At 54.0% G+C, this 18,037-nt stretch overlaps 1 protein-coding gene across 8 annotated transcripts in view; it reads left to right on the top strand.

Annotated features, from left to right (window-relative positions):
• The window catches only part of BRD4 (bromodomain containing 4), a 1,415,251-nt gene that overhangs the window by 1,379,720 nt on the left and 17,494 nt on the right, over nt 1–18,037 (top strand). For all 8 annotated transcript variants that reach the window (XM_085654329.1, XM_085654330.1, XM_085654326.1 and 5 more), the window contains one exon: nt 16,292–16,565. In XM_085654329.1, coding sequence (XP_085510455.1) covers nt 16,292–16,565 — 274 coding nt within the window. The remainder of the gene's footprint in view (nt 1–16,291; nt 16,566–18,037) is intronic.

The following is an 18,037-nucleotide window of genomic DNA, read 5'->3' as shown; positions in this document are numbered from 1 at the left end:
CGCCTGGTTCCTTCCTGGTTCCACGTGGTCACTGGCTAGTGACCTTGACTCTGTCCCTTCTGCTTGCAGGTTTCCTCTCTTCTTGATCCCAGCCTTGGGATCCACCGGACACTCTTCACTGACTGCCTGTCAGCATCTTTCTTCAGGCATCCATAGGAGTCGACGACGAAAACGACGCATCTTCACCCCTATGCACCCGCAGCCTGTGGGCTAGGTAACTTGGGTACTCCGGTGCTCATCAGGATAGTGACTATCCTAGTGTCTAGTTTTCAAGTCTCAACTTCCTAGCTACTCCGGAAGTGTCCCAAATCTACTGTTTTCTAAACTGTACTATTGCTATTGACTTTTACGCATTACGCGTGAGTGTTTCCACTCTGCACACGAATCCCGTGGGCCTCCCACTTCCTAACTAATGCTAGTGTAGTGTAGCCCCAGCGATTCCCTAGGCCTAGGCCTATTCTATTTCCGTGACAGTGGTACTTATACCACTTACTTAGTATATGGTTTGCGTGGCCCCTAGGGCCTAACTGTATTACTTACCTGTGTGACTTAATGTATGCTTAAATAAGACTGTGTTGTACTTACCTCTAATCTCATAAAGAGTGCTGAGGGTTTGACTAGAATAAATACACTTTATTTTATATATATATCTGTTGTGGTGTCCTTTCATTTGGTATTCAAGGGATTATATATGGTATCACAGCTGGCTTCACATGCCATTCAGAGTTTAGCCTAAGACTGCTCTTGTCCATGCTACCACTAGGATAGCTGGTCTATAAGGTTGACTTTACAACCAATCACCATAAGGGTATTTGGACTGATATAAGGTGTACACTAGAACTAGTGACATCATACATCAGGCCAACTTCTCACAAAGGCCACCTGGTTGGAGCTGGTGCGGGACTCTTGATTTCCCATCTTCTCAGGTACGTTTTTATTTTTTGGCATATCAAGCGGCGACCTGGGTCATGGCGTCCACGTGCAAGAGAGGGGAGCGCATGTTACCGGAGATGCTTCTTAAAGGCCCCCATAAAAGTGATAAGGGTCCCCCACCCCCTTCGCAACACGACACAGACCAGGGGGACGGGGAGGGGCCGATCACGCGTGCGTTCTTGGAGACCCTTTTTAACTCCCTTCGAGAGGACTTCAAATCGCTCAAGCAGGAGGTGGCGGGGGAGGTAAGGGAGATACGCCGAGAGGTGGACGGTTTGGGGGAGCGGGTGGCCACCGTTGAGGCTTGCCACCATACTAGAAGTGAGGAATTGGAACTCCTTCAGCAAGAAGTACTTCGCCTCAAGGATCAACAAGTAGACCACCAAGCACACGCGAAGGACCTTGAGAATAGGTCGCGCCGCAATAACATACGCGTCAGGGGCGTCCCATTATCGGCAGAGGGATCTGACATCACCCAATATTTGCAGGGCCTCTTCCGCGAGATCCTCGACGAAGGTCCTGACTTTGCAATCCGGATCGATCGATCGTGCGCATAGAGTGGGTTTGCCGCACCGTGCGCCTGCTCCCCCCCCCCCCGATATTTTGGCTTTTCTGCCGGATTTCCCCTTGAAAGAACGGATTCTAAGGGAGGCGTGCAAGCAACAACCTCTTCAATACCAAGGGCATCCAGTGGCGCTCTTCCAGGACTTATCTGTCATTACCTTGCAAAAGCGGAAGGCGTTTAGAGCAGTCACAACGTTCCTAAGAGACAAGGGGACGCCTTACACCTGGGGTCATCCCTTCCGCTTGATTTTTAAATGGAACGGGAAGCTGCGTCATTTAAAATCTTTTCAGGAAGCCTGCACTCTCTTGGGTCTTGACCATAGCGAAGCAGAGGCCTCCCCCGCAAACTCGCAAAAGCCTGCTGGTGACGGATGGCATTGTGTGGGCCGCAGACATCGCCCCATAGCAGCACTGAAGCCAGGCCCTACAATGATATCGCAAGAGCGGGCGGCGGCCCTTGATGCGGTGATCAGTGACACCTCTCCCACTGATTACCTTTTTCTCTTGGGGACGCATACGCACCATCTTTTAGCTGGCTGGGGGGGGGGGGGAGGCGGCGTCGACAGTGTATCACGTTCCGATTGGTAACCTCACCACTGGTCGGCCGAATCAAGAGGCGGGCTTGGACTATGGAAGTCACGGGGGGTTGTTTGGTTGGGGTTAGGGCGGGGGGAGGAGGGTTTTTGGATTACAAGTTGGGGTGGGAGGTTGGGGGGGAGTGGGGGAAGTGGGGGGCCTGGGAGTGGGCGGGGAGGGTGGGAACCGGTGTGCCTTGGGGAAGTGAGCCCAAGGGTGAAGCCCCGTAGGGGTAAGTCCCCCTTAGACGCCATTTTCATCCCAGGAGTGGGCAAATGACGGAGGAGACCCTGAAGGTTATTACCTTGAATGTCAGAGGGCTTAATAACCCTGTTAAAAGGCGTGACATCCTATCATATTTAGAGTATTCCGGCGCTTCGATTTGTCTTTTGCAAGAAAACCATCTTTTGGCTAAGGATTGGCACCGGATGCACTCGCGGGAGTTTCCTCATCAATTCTACTCCTCTGCCAATGATAAGAAAGCTGGAGTTGCCATTTTATTTGCTAAGCACTTCCGCGGTCAGGTGGGAGATAAAGTAGCGGAACTTAAAGGTAGGCTACTTGCTTATGCCCTACGAGTGGGCGGTATCTCCATGACAGTAGGGTCTTTATATGCGCCCAACCAGGGCAGGAACCTTTTCGTAAAGACGCATTGTCCGCAATCCTAAGTCCCCACATCCGGTACACGCTGGTGGGAGGCGACTTTAATCTGGTTATGGATGGGGCACACAATAGATCAGGCCACCGCTTCGGTTTAACCGGGGCGCTTTCTGCGGAGGGGAAGGAGTGGATGGCCCAGAGGGGGCTGGTGGATCTGTGGCGGGAGGCACACCCTTCCAGCACTCAATACACTTTCTATTCACATGTGCATCACACATATGCTAGGCTGGACTATTTTGTAGGCGCCTCGGAGGTCCGCTCGCTCGCGAGGGACATAGACATTGTCCCAGCGGCTGTGTCGGACCACGACGCTGTGGTGGTGTCCCTCGCGGTCTCCCGGATTAAGGCGATGAGGGGTCGGTGGCGCATGCGGGAGACTGTCCTACAGCGAAAGGGGGTGATCCAACAGTTGCAAAAATGCATTTCTGATTATCTGGCACTTAATGATATTTCAGACACACCATTGACGGCAGTCTGGGGGGCGTTGAAGACGGTCATTCAGGGGGAACTGATCGCTATCTCGGTGGCTGAAGCCAAAGAACGAAGGGAGAAGCGTGAATCCTTGACGGCTCAGGTAGTTGAGCTCGAGCGAGTACATAGTCGCACCGGGGCTCCCAGGGTGTGGAAGCAATTGAAGACAGCCAGGGCGCAGCTCGCTAGCCTTGATATTGATCTTGCAGAATATGCCACCTTGCGGCTGCGCCATGCCTATTATGTGGGGGCGATAGAACAGGACGCCTCCTGGCCAGGGCACTGCGGGCTCGGGTTCAGCAGTCGAGGATCTCAGCCATCTCCAACGCTCAGGGAGAACAATTGGTCAGCGATGACCAAATTGCAGCAGCCCTTAGAGATTTTTATGCTTCATTGTATAGCGCTGATCGTTCCCTCGACACAGATAGAGAGCATACCTCAAAGGTGCGGCTACGATGGCACTCAACTCTGTTGGGGCTGCCGAGCTGGACGTGCCTATTAGAATAGAGGAGGTAGTGGGGGCGATTTCCCGCCTCAAACCCTTGAAGTCGCCTGGGCCAAATGGCTTTTCGGCGGGTTTTTATAAAAACTTTTTGCCCGCTGCTCGCACCTCTTCTGACGCGACTGTTCAACTCCTTTCAGGGGCCAGGCACGATCCCCCCCCCCGAGATGTTGGAGGCCGACTTCATTGTGTTACCCAAGCCGGGTAAAGATGTTACCCAATGTGCCGCTTACAGGCCTATTTTTCTTACTTAACCTGGACCTTAAGATATTTACAGGGGTGCTGGCTTCCCGACTTGGCCCTCGACTCCCTGGTATCATTGAGCCTGATTAATCTGGCTTCATCCCTGGCAGACAATGCAGCGACAACACTAAACGCCTACTCCATCTCATCGATAAAGCTCATTTGAAGGGGCTGGACGCCGTGCTTCTGTCCATAGACGCCGAGAAGGCGTTTGACAGGGTGGATTGGGGTTTTTTAGATGCCATGCTGGCCCACTTCGGGATCGGGCGTCGTTTTCGGGCATGGGTTGCTAGCTGTTATGATACACCCCGAGCGACGATCCGTGTCAATGGTATTCGTTCCAAACCCTTTGACATCAGGAGGGGCACGCGCCAGGGCTGCCCGCTTTCGCCCCTCCTCTTCGCGCTCTGTCGAACCCTTGGCACAGCGGATTCGCGACAACCCTGATATTCTCTGTGTCACCTTCGGGGGAGAACAGCATACCCTTAGCTTATATGCAGATGATATCCTGGCGGCGTTAGAAAAACCTGACAGGTCGGTGCCTGCCTTTTTGAGGGAGTTGGAGTCTTTTGGGAGGGTTTCTGGGTTTCAAATGAACAGAACGAAGTCTATGCTCCTCCCTTTGGGTAGTAATCAGCCCACGGCCGGTGGTGCTGCCTCTCATTTTGGAGGCCTGCAACTTAAGGACTCTATCCCGTACTTGGGGATCGTTCTTACTCCCTCTACTGAGAAGACAGTCAATCTGAATTACAGGAATATCACCGCTCGGGTGCAAGGCGACCTTCGGCGCTGGCAAAAGCGACCTCTCTCCTTGCTGGGGCGTGTCGCTGCGGTAAAGACGTCTATATTACCCAAACTGTTATATATTTTCCAGACTCTCCCGGTGCTTCCACCTTTTGGAAGCCATACAAAAACTGCAAGACGCAGTGCACCACTTCATTTGGGCAGGGAAACAGCCACCTCTCTGCAGGGATCTCTCCTACTGCTCGCCAGCGGAGGGGTAGCCTGGGGATTCCGAACCTGCTGCATTATTTTTAGGCGGCGCAATTGCGATACTTGGTGGAGTGGAGTCGGCCAGAGTCTGAGAAGAGATGGTTGTTTCAGGACAGGGCGATGGCGCAAACCTCGCTTTGGAAGTTGCCCTTCATCAAACGCCCCGATAGGCCAGCTTACCTCCAGAAGTCCCCCATCACTCGTTCGGTGCTGAAAGTGTGGGATACGGTCGCGGTTCGGAGGGTGCTCACCACGTTTCCCTCACCGCTTACGCCTCTGTTTGACAACCCTGAGTTCGCCCCGGGACTAGAGAAGGGTGCTTTCTTGCAATGGCGGTCATCTTTTTGCCGGTCAGCGGGCCACATGTTTGACCTCGAGGGTTTCATCCAGTTCCGTGATCTTTCACGGTATCATGGCATCCAAGCTCCTCGCTGATTTCAATATTTTCAGCTTAGGCATTGGTTGACTCAACCTGCTGTGCGCCCTCTAGTCGGGAGAAAATTGTCCACTTTTGAAAAATGGCTTCTGACTCGAGATTCGGACCGGAAGCTGATAACTGACTTGTATAAAATGATCTGCCCAACGGCCCCCTCCTGCCCCTCGGCAGGCCAGCGGCATTGGGAGCAGGAGCTGGGGAGAAACCTCTCCATCAAAGACTGGCAGGCAATATACTACAGGGCCCATCATACAGCTAGGAACGTCGCCAGCACAGAAACTGCAGTGAAGGTGGTTACATATTGGTATCTGACGCCGGTTAGGTTACATAAAGGCAATCCTCGCCGTAGCTCCACATGCTGGAGGGGATGCGGTGAGGAGGGCACCCCGACTCATTTGCTATGGGACTGCAGGGAGGTGACGGGATATTGGACGGCAGTTCTTAACGACTGATGCCTATTTTGAAACTGAAATTCCCCATTTCCCGGCCTACACATTATTAGGGTTGCCCAATGCACTCACTTTCCCTTTGAAGTCACTTCGGGGGCGTCAGATGGGCCTGGCCATGGGCGCGGCAGTTCAGCACATTATCTCGCTCTGGGGAACACATACTCGACCTATTCACACGGACTGGTTGCATAAACTATGGTTCACGGTGGGTATGGAACGTATACATGCCACTCTTTCACAGTCCACGGCATCCTTTCACACAGTTTGGCGACCCATTCTATCGCTCCTCTCAACGGAGTTTAATGAAATCACTTGTCCCAAATATCTCCGTCTTCTGCGCCTCACGGACACCTCAGCCTCCTGAGTCACTCCTATTACTCGATAAGGAGGGTAGCACGCAGGTGATGGCGTCCAGCGGCAGAATTTGGCACACCGGTTGGGGGGGGGAGGGGGGGAGGGTTCCCAGGGATACAGGGGGGGGTTAATGTAGAGGGTTGGGGGGTTTGGCGCTGTACTTGTATAGACACTAAAATGTAATAAAATAAAGTTATACAAAAAAAAAAGCTGCTTTCCTCATAGTGATCACATCTGCACGTAGGGTTAGCGAAATTCAGGAGTTACGTTCTCACAAGCGATACACTGTTTTTCATTCTAGTAAGGTGGTCATAAGTACTCATCCAAATTTCCTATTGTTATTTCAGATTTTCACATTAATCAGACCATTTCTCTACCTACCGTCTTTCTGCACCCTTCTACACTAGCTGAAAGGACTCTATTCTCTAGATGTCAGACGAGTCTTAACCCCTTCCCCGCTCATGACGGAGCCGCTCCGTCATGAGCCACGGTTGCCGTGTGCTCATGACGGAGCGGTTCCGTCATGTCACGGCCGTTGGCGGCCGCTCCGCCTACGCGGCGCTGTTTCCCCGCCTGTGCGGACAATGCAACTGGGCGGAGTCATGACGGAACCGTTCCGTCATGAGCACAGCTCAACCGTGGCTCATGACGGAGCGGCTCCGTCATGAGCACAGCGCCACCGCGCTGCCCCCCCCCCCCCCCCCCTCCCCGCACCCCTCAGCGCTGCGGCGGAATTCCCGCCGCAGCGAAAGGGTTAAAGTTTTATCTGAGGAAAACAAAAGATATCCGCAAGTCAAATCAATTGTTTGTAAACTACAGGCCAGTCTGTGTAGAAAGATGGCTCTTTATATAGTATACCAAAAAGAGATATACTGTTCAGAGAGTCCAGCTATCCCTTATAAATGGACAGGGGCTTGCTCTAGCAATCCCAAGTTGTTCTCTTAGGGGATAGAGTGGTCAAGCAGCCTAGGCTTATCAGGGAGGAGTGTTAGCCATCTGCTGCATACACACAGCCAGTAAAGGGTGCACAGGACTCTAAGGAGATCCACACCAATTTATAAAAATAACACGTATCGTTATATCAATGAAGGCACCAAGATCATCAAAATTGAGTTAGCATGTTTCAAGTAAAAAATATTTACAGTTTTTAATAGTCGACTTTTAGTGCAATTTCTGAAGCTGTGATGTTATCCTATGGAGGAAAGGTTTATACTGCATACAGGTACTTTACAGCGACTTACAGGACCAATCTTCCAGACCTGAGGTGAGTATGTGGTAGGGTCCAAGGCAGCACCAACAGGTCACTACGGGCAGCACTGGGGCAGCTGGGTGCAGAGGTGCATTACAGCGTTGGGTGCCCTGTTTAAGTCAGTAGGGATCGGTCTGGTCAACTAAAGGCTGCAGGCTGGGATTGGGAGTGCCAGTCTGGCTGAACTAACAAGGGGGCTCAGGTTTCACAATACTTGGGGGCACTTTTTGTCCTCTGCAGGCCAGGGAGGCCGGGTGCAGAGGTTTCCTGAGGCATTGGGTTTTTGTCACCAGAGACTGTCACGGCAGAGAGAGCCTGCACAAAGAGGCTGCAGGCAGCGTTTAGAAGTCCACAGTTGGTAAACCAAAGGTGGGCTTCGGATCTGGAGGGTCTGGGGTCCACACTGACACTGTTGGCCCACTTCATCTCGGGCTAAGAGTTGCGGGTGCGGTGGTGCTTTCCGATGTCGTTTTTTTGGCGGTCTGGAGTCCTTGCAGCTCTTCTGGGTGCCTGCAGGAAGCAGGGGAGATACTCCACCGGAGTTCCTGTGCGTTAGATGAAAGCTGTAAGTCCTCCCAGGCTTTTGGAGGGACCGGCAGCTGCAGGACGAGTCGTCTTTTGCCGCAATTATTGAGGACAGCAGACAGACTGGCAGGGTTGGCACCAAGCCAGTTGCTTGCAACTCTTCTGTGTCAGTCTTCTTCTTGCAGGTTGGCAAGATCTGATTTCCCTATCCCAGGATCTCCCCATAATACAAGATATACAGATATTAGGGAGTGTAGGGTAGTAGTCAATAGGCTACTTACCTCTGGGTCACTACGCCCCCTATATTACCACTTCCTATGGGAAGTGGGCATAACCCTGTCCCAGAGTTCCTAATTCTGCCATCACAAAGATGGCAGGCTTTTAATTTTCGTGTCCATATCAGGGACCCCACCATAGGGGTGGAACTAGCCCAAGGGTGAACATGCCTCACTGACTACTAATTTCCCCACCTGTCCAGGCGCCAAGTGCGCCCTGTTCAGGGGAAAGTGGCATCACCTCTGAGGGGAGCCATATTCGCATACCAAAGGTTGTGGGCTCTTTGAAGCTCCCTGTCTTGGGATAGTTATTTTCAAGTCATCCTGCTGTAGGATGTGCAAAACATCCTCTATCGGAGGAGGCGTTGTTCCTGACCTCCTGACAGCGTGGGCTCTAACCCCTAGGGGTCAGAAACTCATCTGTGGTGGCAGACTGGTCGAGACCAGTCAGTCAGCACACTAGTAGTTGATAGGTTTTCAGGGGGCACCCATAAGGTGCTCTCTGGGGTGCATTCATTAATAAATCTATCACAGAAATCAGTGTGGGTTTATTAATACATGTTTGATACCAAACGTCATTGGTTTCAGTGAATCCATCATGTAGCTGGGGGATCTTGTTTTTTCATTCCAGCGCATGTATTTAAATGGCTTCCCTGGTCACTTGAACCGGCAGTAATTTAACTTGCTAGCACATGCAGATATGCCCACACATGTAGTATAGTGCACCCTGCCTTAGGACTGTAAGGCCTGCTGTAGGGGTGACTTATCTATACTGCATGCAGTGTCTGCGGGCATGGCACACAAGGATGTGTGCCATGTCGTGTTTTCACTTTTGTCTGCACCAAGACACGCAGCCTGCAATGGCAGACAGCATGAGTTAGGTGAGGGGTCACTGAGGGTGGCACAATACATGCTGCAACCCTTAGACCTTCTTTAGTACCCCTGCCCTAGGTGCCTGGGGTACCATTTACTAGGGACTTATAGGGGTGTCAAAGGTAATTGGGGGAACAACTGTACAGTTTTAGGAAAAGCGATCTGGCACAAGTTGGATAGCATGAACCCAGTGCACTTTCTGTCAAAACTGCATTGAATACCAGACACAAAGTGTCAAAAAGGGGCACTTTTCTACAGTCCGTACAGGTTTATCCACGTCCAAACAGCCCATATCCCAATGGATGGTGTCCTGCATTTTGTTATGCGATCAGAAGGCAAATATGGTTCTGTCTGGTAGACCTAAAGGGGCGGGACTATTAAGTGCTTATGGCTTCAATGGAGATTTCCTTGAGAGAGAACTGGGATTACAGGTAAAAAACCATTCCTTCCTGCCTAAGGTAGTCTCCCTTTTCCACCTTAACCAGGCAATTGAGCTCCTGGTCTTTTCCCCCCAGCTTGACTCCAGCAGAGACCTCACTTCACATACTTGACTTAAAGCGTGCTCTCATATATTGCTTAGAAAGACCAAGTCCTTTTGTAAAACACAGCAGCTGTTTGTTGCCTTTGCATAATCTCATAAAAGTCATCTCTTATCTAAGGCAGGTATAGTCAGCTGGTTTGTTAAATGTATCTGAAAGAAACACGTTAGTTAGACTCCTCACCTTAGAATATCCCCAGGCGTCAGACTGGATCCGGAAGATTTTTCGTCAGCAATACCCCTTGCGCGTCGCTAGGTGTCGTCTGCGGCTCCACGTCCGTCGTCAGCGTCGTGCGCCGGAATGACGTTGTCGGAGTACTTAGACGCTGCCATCGCGCGCTGACGTCAGTTGACGTCAGTTCTTCTTTTTTCCGCGCCAGTAAGCGCAGATCTGGGAGAGCTACCCCTTTTAGTCTTTTTTGACTAACTTTTTTGATCCTTTTTGATCTTGTCTCGACTCCGGTAGGATGCCTGGTTTTAAAGCCTGTGCTGACTGCAACCGCTTGATGTCGGTTACAGACCATCACCGCCGGTGCCTTTACTGCTTGGGCCTCGACCACGACGCGGAGTCGTGTTCGGACTGCAAGGCCCTGACCTCGAAGGCTAGACGGGAGCGGTCCCGTAAGCTTCTCGAGCTTCGCCACTCGGCTCCGCGCCCCTCTCGATCCCGGTCCAGCAGGAGGTCCAAGGATCGGTCGCGGAGCCGCAGCCGACGTCATCATCGATCGTCTGGCTCCAAGTCTTCGGGTAAGTCGAAGCACTCCAAGAAGTCCAAGAGGCGACACCGCTTTTCGGACTCCCCTCGCCGGTCGCGCGACTCGGCCGAGGGTCAGGGTGGTTCCACCCCCGCGGCTCCAGCGGAGCCGCAGGCACCGCGCAAGTCCCCATACCTGCCGGTCCCTGGGACTGACGCGACGCCGGCGGAAGTCAGTGCCTTCCTCTCGGCCATGAGGAACCTGGCTCCGCTGTCGACGCCCGCTGGCGCTCCTTCGGGCCCCGCGGACCCGACTGGGCAACCTTGCCTGCCGGCGGCCCCGGCGCCGTCGACGGCTCCGGCCTCGACGCCGCAAGTGCCCGAGGGACCCGTTCCCGAGTCCCCGCCGACGCCAGTCGACCTCGTCACGCCTCCTCCGCCGGCATTGACACCGGTACCACCTCCGATGCCGGCTCCGCTCGGCGTCGAGCCCCGGTTCAGCCCCGCTCTGGGCCCGGCGCCGTTACGGCGTCGATGGACGCCGCGTTCGGCGCCGCTGGAGACACATTATGTCTATCGCCCGGCTCCGATCCTTCCTCCTGCATACCAGGAATCGGATGATGGGGGCGAATGGGAGGGATCCAAGGATCCTATGGCCGTTCAGGCTCAGCTGTCACAGGACTGGGCAGATGAACTGGGGGAGGCCAGTGGTCTGGATACCTCTCCAGACACTGGATTCATCTCTCCTCCGACTGTGGCTTCGGAGGAGGGAGCTGCTTTCTCTGTGGTGCTGCGCAAGGCGGCTGCAGCCCTTGGGCTCGAGCTACCTGCCGTGGCTGTGAGGACTAACGTCCTCACTGAGGTGCTTCAGTCTGCAGCAAGCTCCACTGAGCCTCTGCTGCAATTCAATGAGGCCCTCATTGACGTTCTGCAGGGCACCTGGTCCAAGCCCTCCACAGTCCCTCCTGTGGACAGGAACGTCGCCAGGCGCCACTGTCCTGCTCCGGGCGACCCCAGTTTTCTGTCCCAACACCCTACCCCCGAGAGCCTGGTTATCCAGGCCTCTACCTCCCAATCCTCCTTCCCGACCGCCCCGCCGGACCGGGATCCCAAGAGACTGGAACAGTTTGGCAAATAGCTGTTCTCCTCCCTTAGTTTGGGCCTGCGGTCCTTGAACACCGCCTGTCTCTTGGACCGTTATTCCCACTCTCTGTGGGATACGGTGGAGGACGTGCTGCCCCTGTGTCCGGAGGAGGTCCAGACACGACTTACCCAGGCTCTGGCCGATGGGAGGGATGCAGCACGACATGCTATCCAATGTGGGCTTGGCACTACGGACTCGCTGGGTAGGGCAATTTCTACCACGGTGGCGCTTAGACGTCACGCCTGGCTGCGGTCCACGTCCTTTTCGGGTGATGTCCAGAGCACTCTCATGGACATGCCCTTTGATGGCACTCGCCTTTTTGGCGAGAAAGCGGACAGTGCGCTGAATCGCTTTAAGGACTCCCGGGCTACGGCCAAGTCCTTGGGCCTCTCGGCCCCGCGGTCGCAAACTTCCGCCTTTCGTGGCCAAGGAAGGGGTGCCTCCTCACGTACGCCTAGCCACCAGCCTCAGAACCAACCTGCGCGCGGTCGCGGACGTGGTTTCCGCCGAGGCGGTTCTGGAGGACGACGCGGTCAGCCCACATCCACCCCGGCAGCATCCGCCTCAAAGCCTTCCTAGTCCGAGCTTTCAGGCCCATTCCACGCCAGTGGGCGGCAGAGTTCGCCATCACCTGCTCCACTGGCGGTCCATCACATCGGACAGGTGGGTGCTGCAAATCGTCCGAAGGGGCTACTCCCTCCCCTTCGAGACGACCCCTCCAGCCATGCCACCGCAGCGCCACCGTATCTCGGGGGATCATTTGAATCTTCTCCACGAGGAAGTTTCGGCCCCTCTTGGCCAAGGGGGCCGTCGAGCGCGTTCCGAGCCCAGAAGTAGGTCGTGGTTGTTATTCCCACTACTTTCTGGTTCCCAAGAAGGGCAAAGGGGGCCTACGCCCTATCTTGGACCTCCGGAACGTCAATGCCTTCCTCCGGAAGGAAAGGTTCAAGATGTTAACTTTGGCTCAGGTTCTAGCTGCCCTAGACCCGGGAGACTGGATGGTAGCGTTGGACTTGCAGGACGCATATTTCCACATCCCCGTCCTGCCGGCCCACCGGCGTTACCTGCGGTTCACGGTGGGTCAAGAGCACTTTCAGTTTACCGTGCTCCCCTTCGGCCTCACCAGTGCCCCTCGGGTGTTCACGAAAGTGATGGCGGTGGTCGCAGCTCATCTGCGCAGATCAGGGGTTCCAGTCTTACCCTATCTCGACGACTGGTTGTTGAAGGCGGGCTCGCCCCAGGCAGTCGTCTCCCACCTCCAGACTACGGCGGATCTCCTGCATTTGCTGGGATTTTCCATCAACGTGCCGAAGTCACACCTGAGTCCCTCTCAGAAGCTCCTCTTCATCGGAGCGGTTCTCGATTCGGCGCAGTTCCAGGTCTATCCACCGGAACAGCGGGTCCGGGATATTCAGGCCCTGATTCCCATCTTTCGGCCTCTATCCTGGGTTTCGGTCAGGCTAGTGTTGCGGCTTCTGGGGCTGATGGCCTCCTGCATCCTACTAGTGCATCACGCCAGGCGGTGCATGCGGGCTCTGCAGTGGGACCTGAAGTTTCAGTGGGCCCAGCATCACGGCAACCTGTCCGACCATGTCTTGATCTCGGAGGGCACTGCACAGCAGTTGCAGTGGTTGCTCACGGACCGCGATTGGGTCGAGGGCAAGAGCCTCTCCCTTCCCCAACCGGAGCATGTCGTAGTGACGGATGCGTCCCTCCTGGGATGGGGTGGCCATATGGGAGAGGCGGAGATCAGAGGCCTCTGGTCTCCGGTGGAGTCTCGTCTCCACATCAACTTGTTGGAGTTGAGAGCGATCCGACTTGCACTGAAAGCCTTCCTTCCCTCTGTCAGGGGAAGTGTCGTGCAGGTGTTCACGGACAACACCACCGCCATGTGGTATTGCAACAAACAGGGCGGGGTGGGGTCGTGGACCCTTTGTCAGGAGGCTCTGCGCCTCTGGACATGGCTGGAACACCAGGGCGTCACCCTAGTGGTTCAACATCTGGCGGGCTCTCTGAACGCCAGAGCAGACGAACTCAGCCGCCGGTGCATGATGGATCACGAATGGGGTCTGAACTCCGAAGTGGCGCAAGGTCTCTTTCAGCAGTGGGGAGAGCCTTGGTTAGATCTATTCGCCACCGAAGAGAACGCGCAATGTCAGCAGTTCTGCGCGTTGGAATTTCCAAGGCGGCACTCGCTCGGCGACGCTTTTCGTCACAAGTGGAGTTGCGGTCTGTTGTACGCCTTTCCGCCTATACCACTTCTGCCCAGAGTGCTGAAGAAGATCAGGCACGACCGGGCCCAAGTCATCTTGGTGGCTCCGGATTGGCCACGAAGGTACTGGTATCCCGAGCTACTCAGTATGTTGACCGATCCTCCGATACGTCTGCCCCTTCGGGAGGATCTTCTGTCGCAGCAGCAGGGGACGGTCCTCCACCCGAACCTGTCCAGCCTCCACCTCCATGCGTGGAGATTGAGCAGCGGCAGTTGATGCCATTTGACTTGCCTCCTGAAGTCTGTGATATCATTCTGGCAGCCAGGCGTCCCTCCACAAAGACGGTATACGCCTGCCGGTGGAACAAATTTGTGGCATGGTGCACAGCAAAGGCTGTGGATCCCCTTTCTGCCCCTCTTTCTGAGGTTCTCCTCTTTCTTCTTTCTTTGGCCCAGCAGGGCTCTGCCCTGGGCACCTTGAAAGGTTATCTTGCTGCCATCTCTGCCTTCTTGCGGCTTCCTGATCAGCCTTCTCTTTTCAAGTCCCCTGTAGTTACACGCTTTCTAAAAGGCATTACTCACACGTTCCCTCCTGTCCCTTTTGTAATGCCTCAGTGGGACTTGAATCTTGTTCTCACATTTCTAATGTGCGCTCCCTTTGAGCCTCTTCATAATTGTCCTCTTCGTCTGCTGACGCTTAAGACTGCTTTTCTGGTAGCCATCACCTCGGCTAGACGGGTGAGTGAGCTCCAGGCTTTATCATCAAAGCCTCCTTTTCTCTCTGTTCATCCGGACAAGGTTGTCCTTCGGCCTCGTCCCTCCTTTCTTCCGAAAGTGGTGACCCCCTTTCATCTTGGGCAGTCTGTCACCTTGCCCACCTTCTTCCCGCCTCCGCATCCTTCCAAAGAGGAAGAGAGGCTCCACCGTCTGGACCCAAAACGTGCGCTCTCCTTTTATCTGGACCGCACGAAGCAGTTCCGGGTGGACGACCAACTTTTTGTTGGATACGTGGGTGCTAAGAAGGGGAAAGCTGTGCACAAACGGACCATCTCTCGGTGGGTCGTTTTGTGCATCAAAATTTGTTATTCCTTGGCAAAAAAGGACCCTCCTGTTGGGCTGCGAGCCCATTCTACTCGGGCCACAGCGGCTACTACTGCTTTGGGACGGGGTGTCCCTTTGCAGGACATCTGTCAGGCGGCGACGTGGGCTTCGCTACACACGTTTGCCAGGCATTATTGCCTTGACAGCCAAGTCCGGAGGGATGGCTTCTTTGGCCGTTCTGTCCTCCAGGACTTTCTGTTGTGATCTTGGTTCGCAGACCCACCACCGGGGATGGTATTGCTTGGGTATCTATTCTAAGGTGAGGAATCTAACTAACGTGTTTCTTTCAGATGAACAAGTTACTTACCTTCGGTAACGATGTATCTGTAAGAAACATTAGTTAGTTAGATTCCTCACCGACCCACCCATCCTCCCCGTTCTGCGAACTGACATCTAGGGTTAAGGTTATCCTCTTCAGGCCCCTAGATTTTATTTTTGGCACCAGTGTCGGTCTTTGCATGGCTCTGCGTTCCTGGCGCGGAAAGCTATGTACAAGAACTGACGTCAGCGCGCGAGGGCGGCGTCTAAGTACTCCGACGTCATTCCGGCGCACGACGACGGACGCGGAGCCGCAGACGACGCCTAGCGACGCGCAAGGGGTATTGCTGACGAAAAATCTTCCGGATCCAGTCTGACGCCTGGGGATATTCTAAGGTGAGGAATCTAACTAACTAATGTTTCTTACAGATACATCGTTACCGAAGGTAAGCAACTTGTTCAACTAAACCTGTTACCTAAAAACCGAAAAGAAACCTAATTGCCCTCTCTAGGCCTCAATCCACCCGCAAGCAGGGTGCTACTAAAGCCTTTTTTGGGAACATACCCATAACTGACACCTGTAAAGCTGCCACATGATCCACTCTCCATATCTCCACAAAGCATTACTGTGTGGCCATTCTGAGGCATTAGGCTAGAGTAGGTCAAGCTGCCCCAGGGACTTTGTTTCCGACCGCTACACCATCCACTGGCTAGCCACCTCTAGGGGGAGTAGTGTTAACAGTACATGTGGCAAGTGTGTATCTACAGCCACACATAAGAACAGAATGTTGCTCACCTGGTAAGCAGCTATTCATTGTACTGTAGATTCACATGCACCCACCCTCCTCCCCGGAATCCAATGTTTTGCTACAGATATCTTCAATCTACATAATTAATTACACTGCATGCATGGCTACTATCCGATCCTACTCCCTTCTCCATACCAAGTCTCACCCGGTGAGCAGAAAACATGCAAACAGTGGAGTCTGTGCCCATGGGCATTCACTTCCAGATGTGGAGTCACTAAGACCCAATGACTCTGAAGACTTCTTCGAAGAAAGACAAGTTGTGACAGTCAGACACCAACATTAGATGGCAGTAGCATGCAGAGCATTTGAACCTATAGTACTACATGCGATGAATACATTCTTACAGGGTAAGTAACCTAATCCTTATTGTGTTGGTTAGAGAAAGCTTGTCACATGGTGATTCAACTGATTTGTTGAAACCTGCAATTCTAGGAGTCGCGATGACGATGATGCCTTGGAACAAGCTCGAAAAGCCCAAGAAGAGGTTCGACGGCGCCAGGAACAGCAGCAACAGCAGCACCAACAGCAGCAGCAACCACCACCACCTCAGCAAACACCACCACAACCACCACCACCGCAGGTGCCTGCTGTCTCCACGGCACCCCAAGCACAGAGCTCGCAGCCTCAGCCCTCACAGTCCATTGTGGACCAGCAGCAGAGAGAAATGGCGAGAAAACGGGAACAGGAGCGACGACGCAGGGAAGCGGTATGTGAGAAAAAAATGGGGGTTAAGGGAAGGGTAGTCACTGTGGTTAGTACCTTATGTGTTCGAGGCATGTGGGCTGCTGAATTCATATCTGTGCATAGATCGCCGCCTAGTGTTGGGTCCGGATGATTGCACATTCTTGTCCTGGAAGAGTCTACGAAGTATCACGAGATAGGTGGCTTCTCCCCTGGACTACAGTGCGCATGGGCATCCTCTCCATCCTTCGATTGTTTTTTTCCGCCATTGGGTTCGGATGTGCTTATCTTAGCTCAAGTTCGGAAACTTTAGTTTAAGGCCAAAAGGCCTTTAGACCTCGTCGGTATTGTTCCCGTTCGGTATCGACCAGTTTATTTTGTGTTTTAGCACCTTCTTCACGCTTTTCGGATCCGCTTCGGTCCGAACATCGAACTCCGATCGACGATGGAATCGAGGACTCCCTTCAAGAGATGTCCTTTATGCCATGCGAAATACCCACACGTCGATGTCCATCCGGTGTGCAACAAATGTCTCTCACCGGATCATGACGAGTCGAAATGTATGGCCTGCGCCCGGTTCCGCTCGAAGAAGACTCTGCGGAATCGCCGGGCAGCGAGACTGGAGGCACAGCAATCGGCGCCTGCCCCGGCCAACATCTTCAGCACCGAGGACGAAGAAGCAGAGAGCGTAGAAGACATAGACTCCAGCCACGCTTCCGAACATGATTCCCGATCGGAAGACGATGATGAGGTGATCTTTGAGGACGAAGACGTCGTCGAAGAGGTAGGAGACTACAATGAGGCCCTTGGGGCCGAGGAAGATAGCTCCAGCGAAGAGCTAGGCAAACCCGTCGATACGGAGGCCGAGACACAACGTCGTCATAAGGCTCAGGTCGAGGGATCGCCTGCGGGCCTTACCCGAGATCAGTCACACGGTTCTTCGGCCCCGCCTCGAATATTTCACAGGAGCCATTAATATCGAAGACGACTGGATTTCCTTCAGTGAAACCGAAACCGTCCGTCGCACCGGTTACATCGAAACCGAAAGTGAAACAAGTTGCGATCGGATCGAAGGCCTCGAAGCCCTCCACTCCTTCGACGCCGGTACAGGTCATCGGCACCGAACGCACCAAAAGAGATTTCGGTGCCGAGCTCACCGCGACGGGTCCCGGCGCCGAGCCAAAGACGAAGGCCCTCGGTCCCCACAAGGAGCCTCGGCCTATGGCACCAAAGATTACGGCCCAGACCACCAAGGTCAAGGTGGTTGATCCGCCTGCGTCGACATCGAAGAGTGCGGCGCCTGCCAAATCATCGGCTCCGACGAGCGTCGATACCTACCTTCGGATCGACGACCCAAAGACTGGAAATAAGTCGGATACCGCTTCGACGCCTGCCTCCAAGGTGCCTATCGGTTCCAAAGCGCCATCTGCGTTCACCTTGCAACAGGTCTCAGCGTCGTTGCAACGCATCAGGGACCGGGCGACCCTCCAACCTACG

This window comes from Triturus cristatus, chromosome 4_1, assembly GCF_964204655.1.
Source record: "Triturus cristatus chromosome 4_1, aTriCri1.1, whole genome shotgun sequence".
Taxonomy (NCBI): domain Eukaryota; kingdom Metazoa; phylum Chordata; class Amphibia; order Caudata; family Salamandridae; genus Triturus; species Triturus cristatus.
Note: the sequence above shows the minus strand (reverse complement) of the source record. Positions and strands in the feature narration are given on the sequence as shown.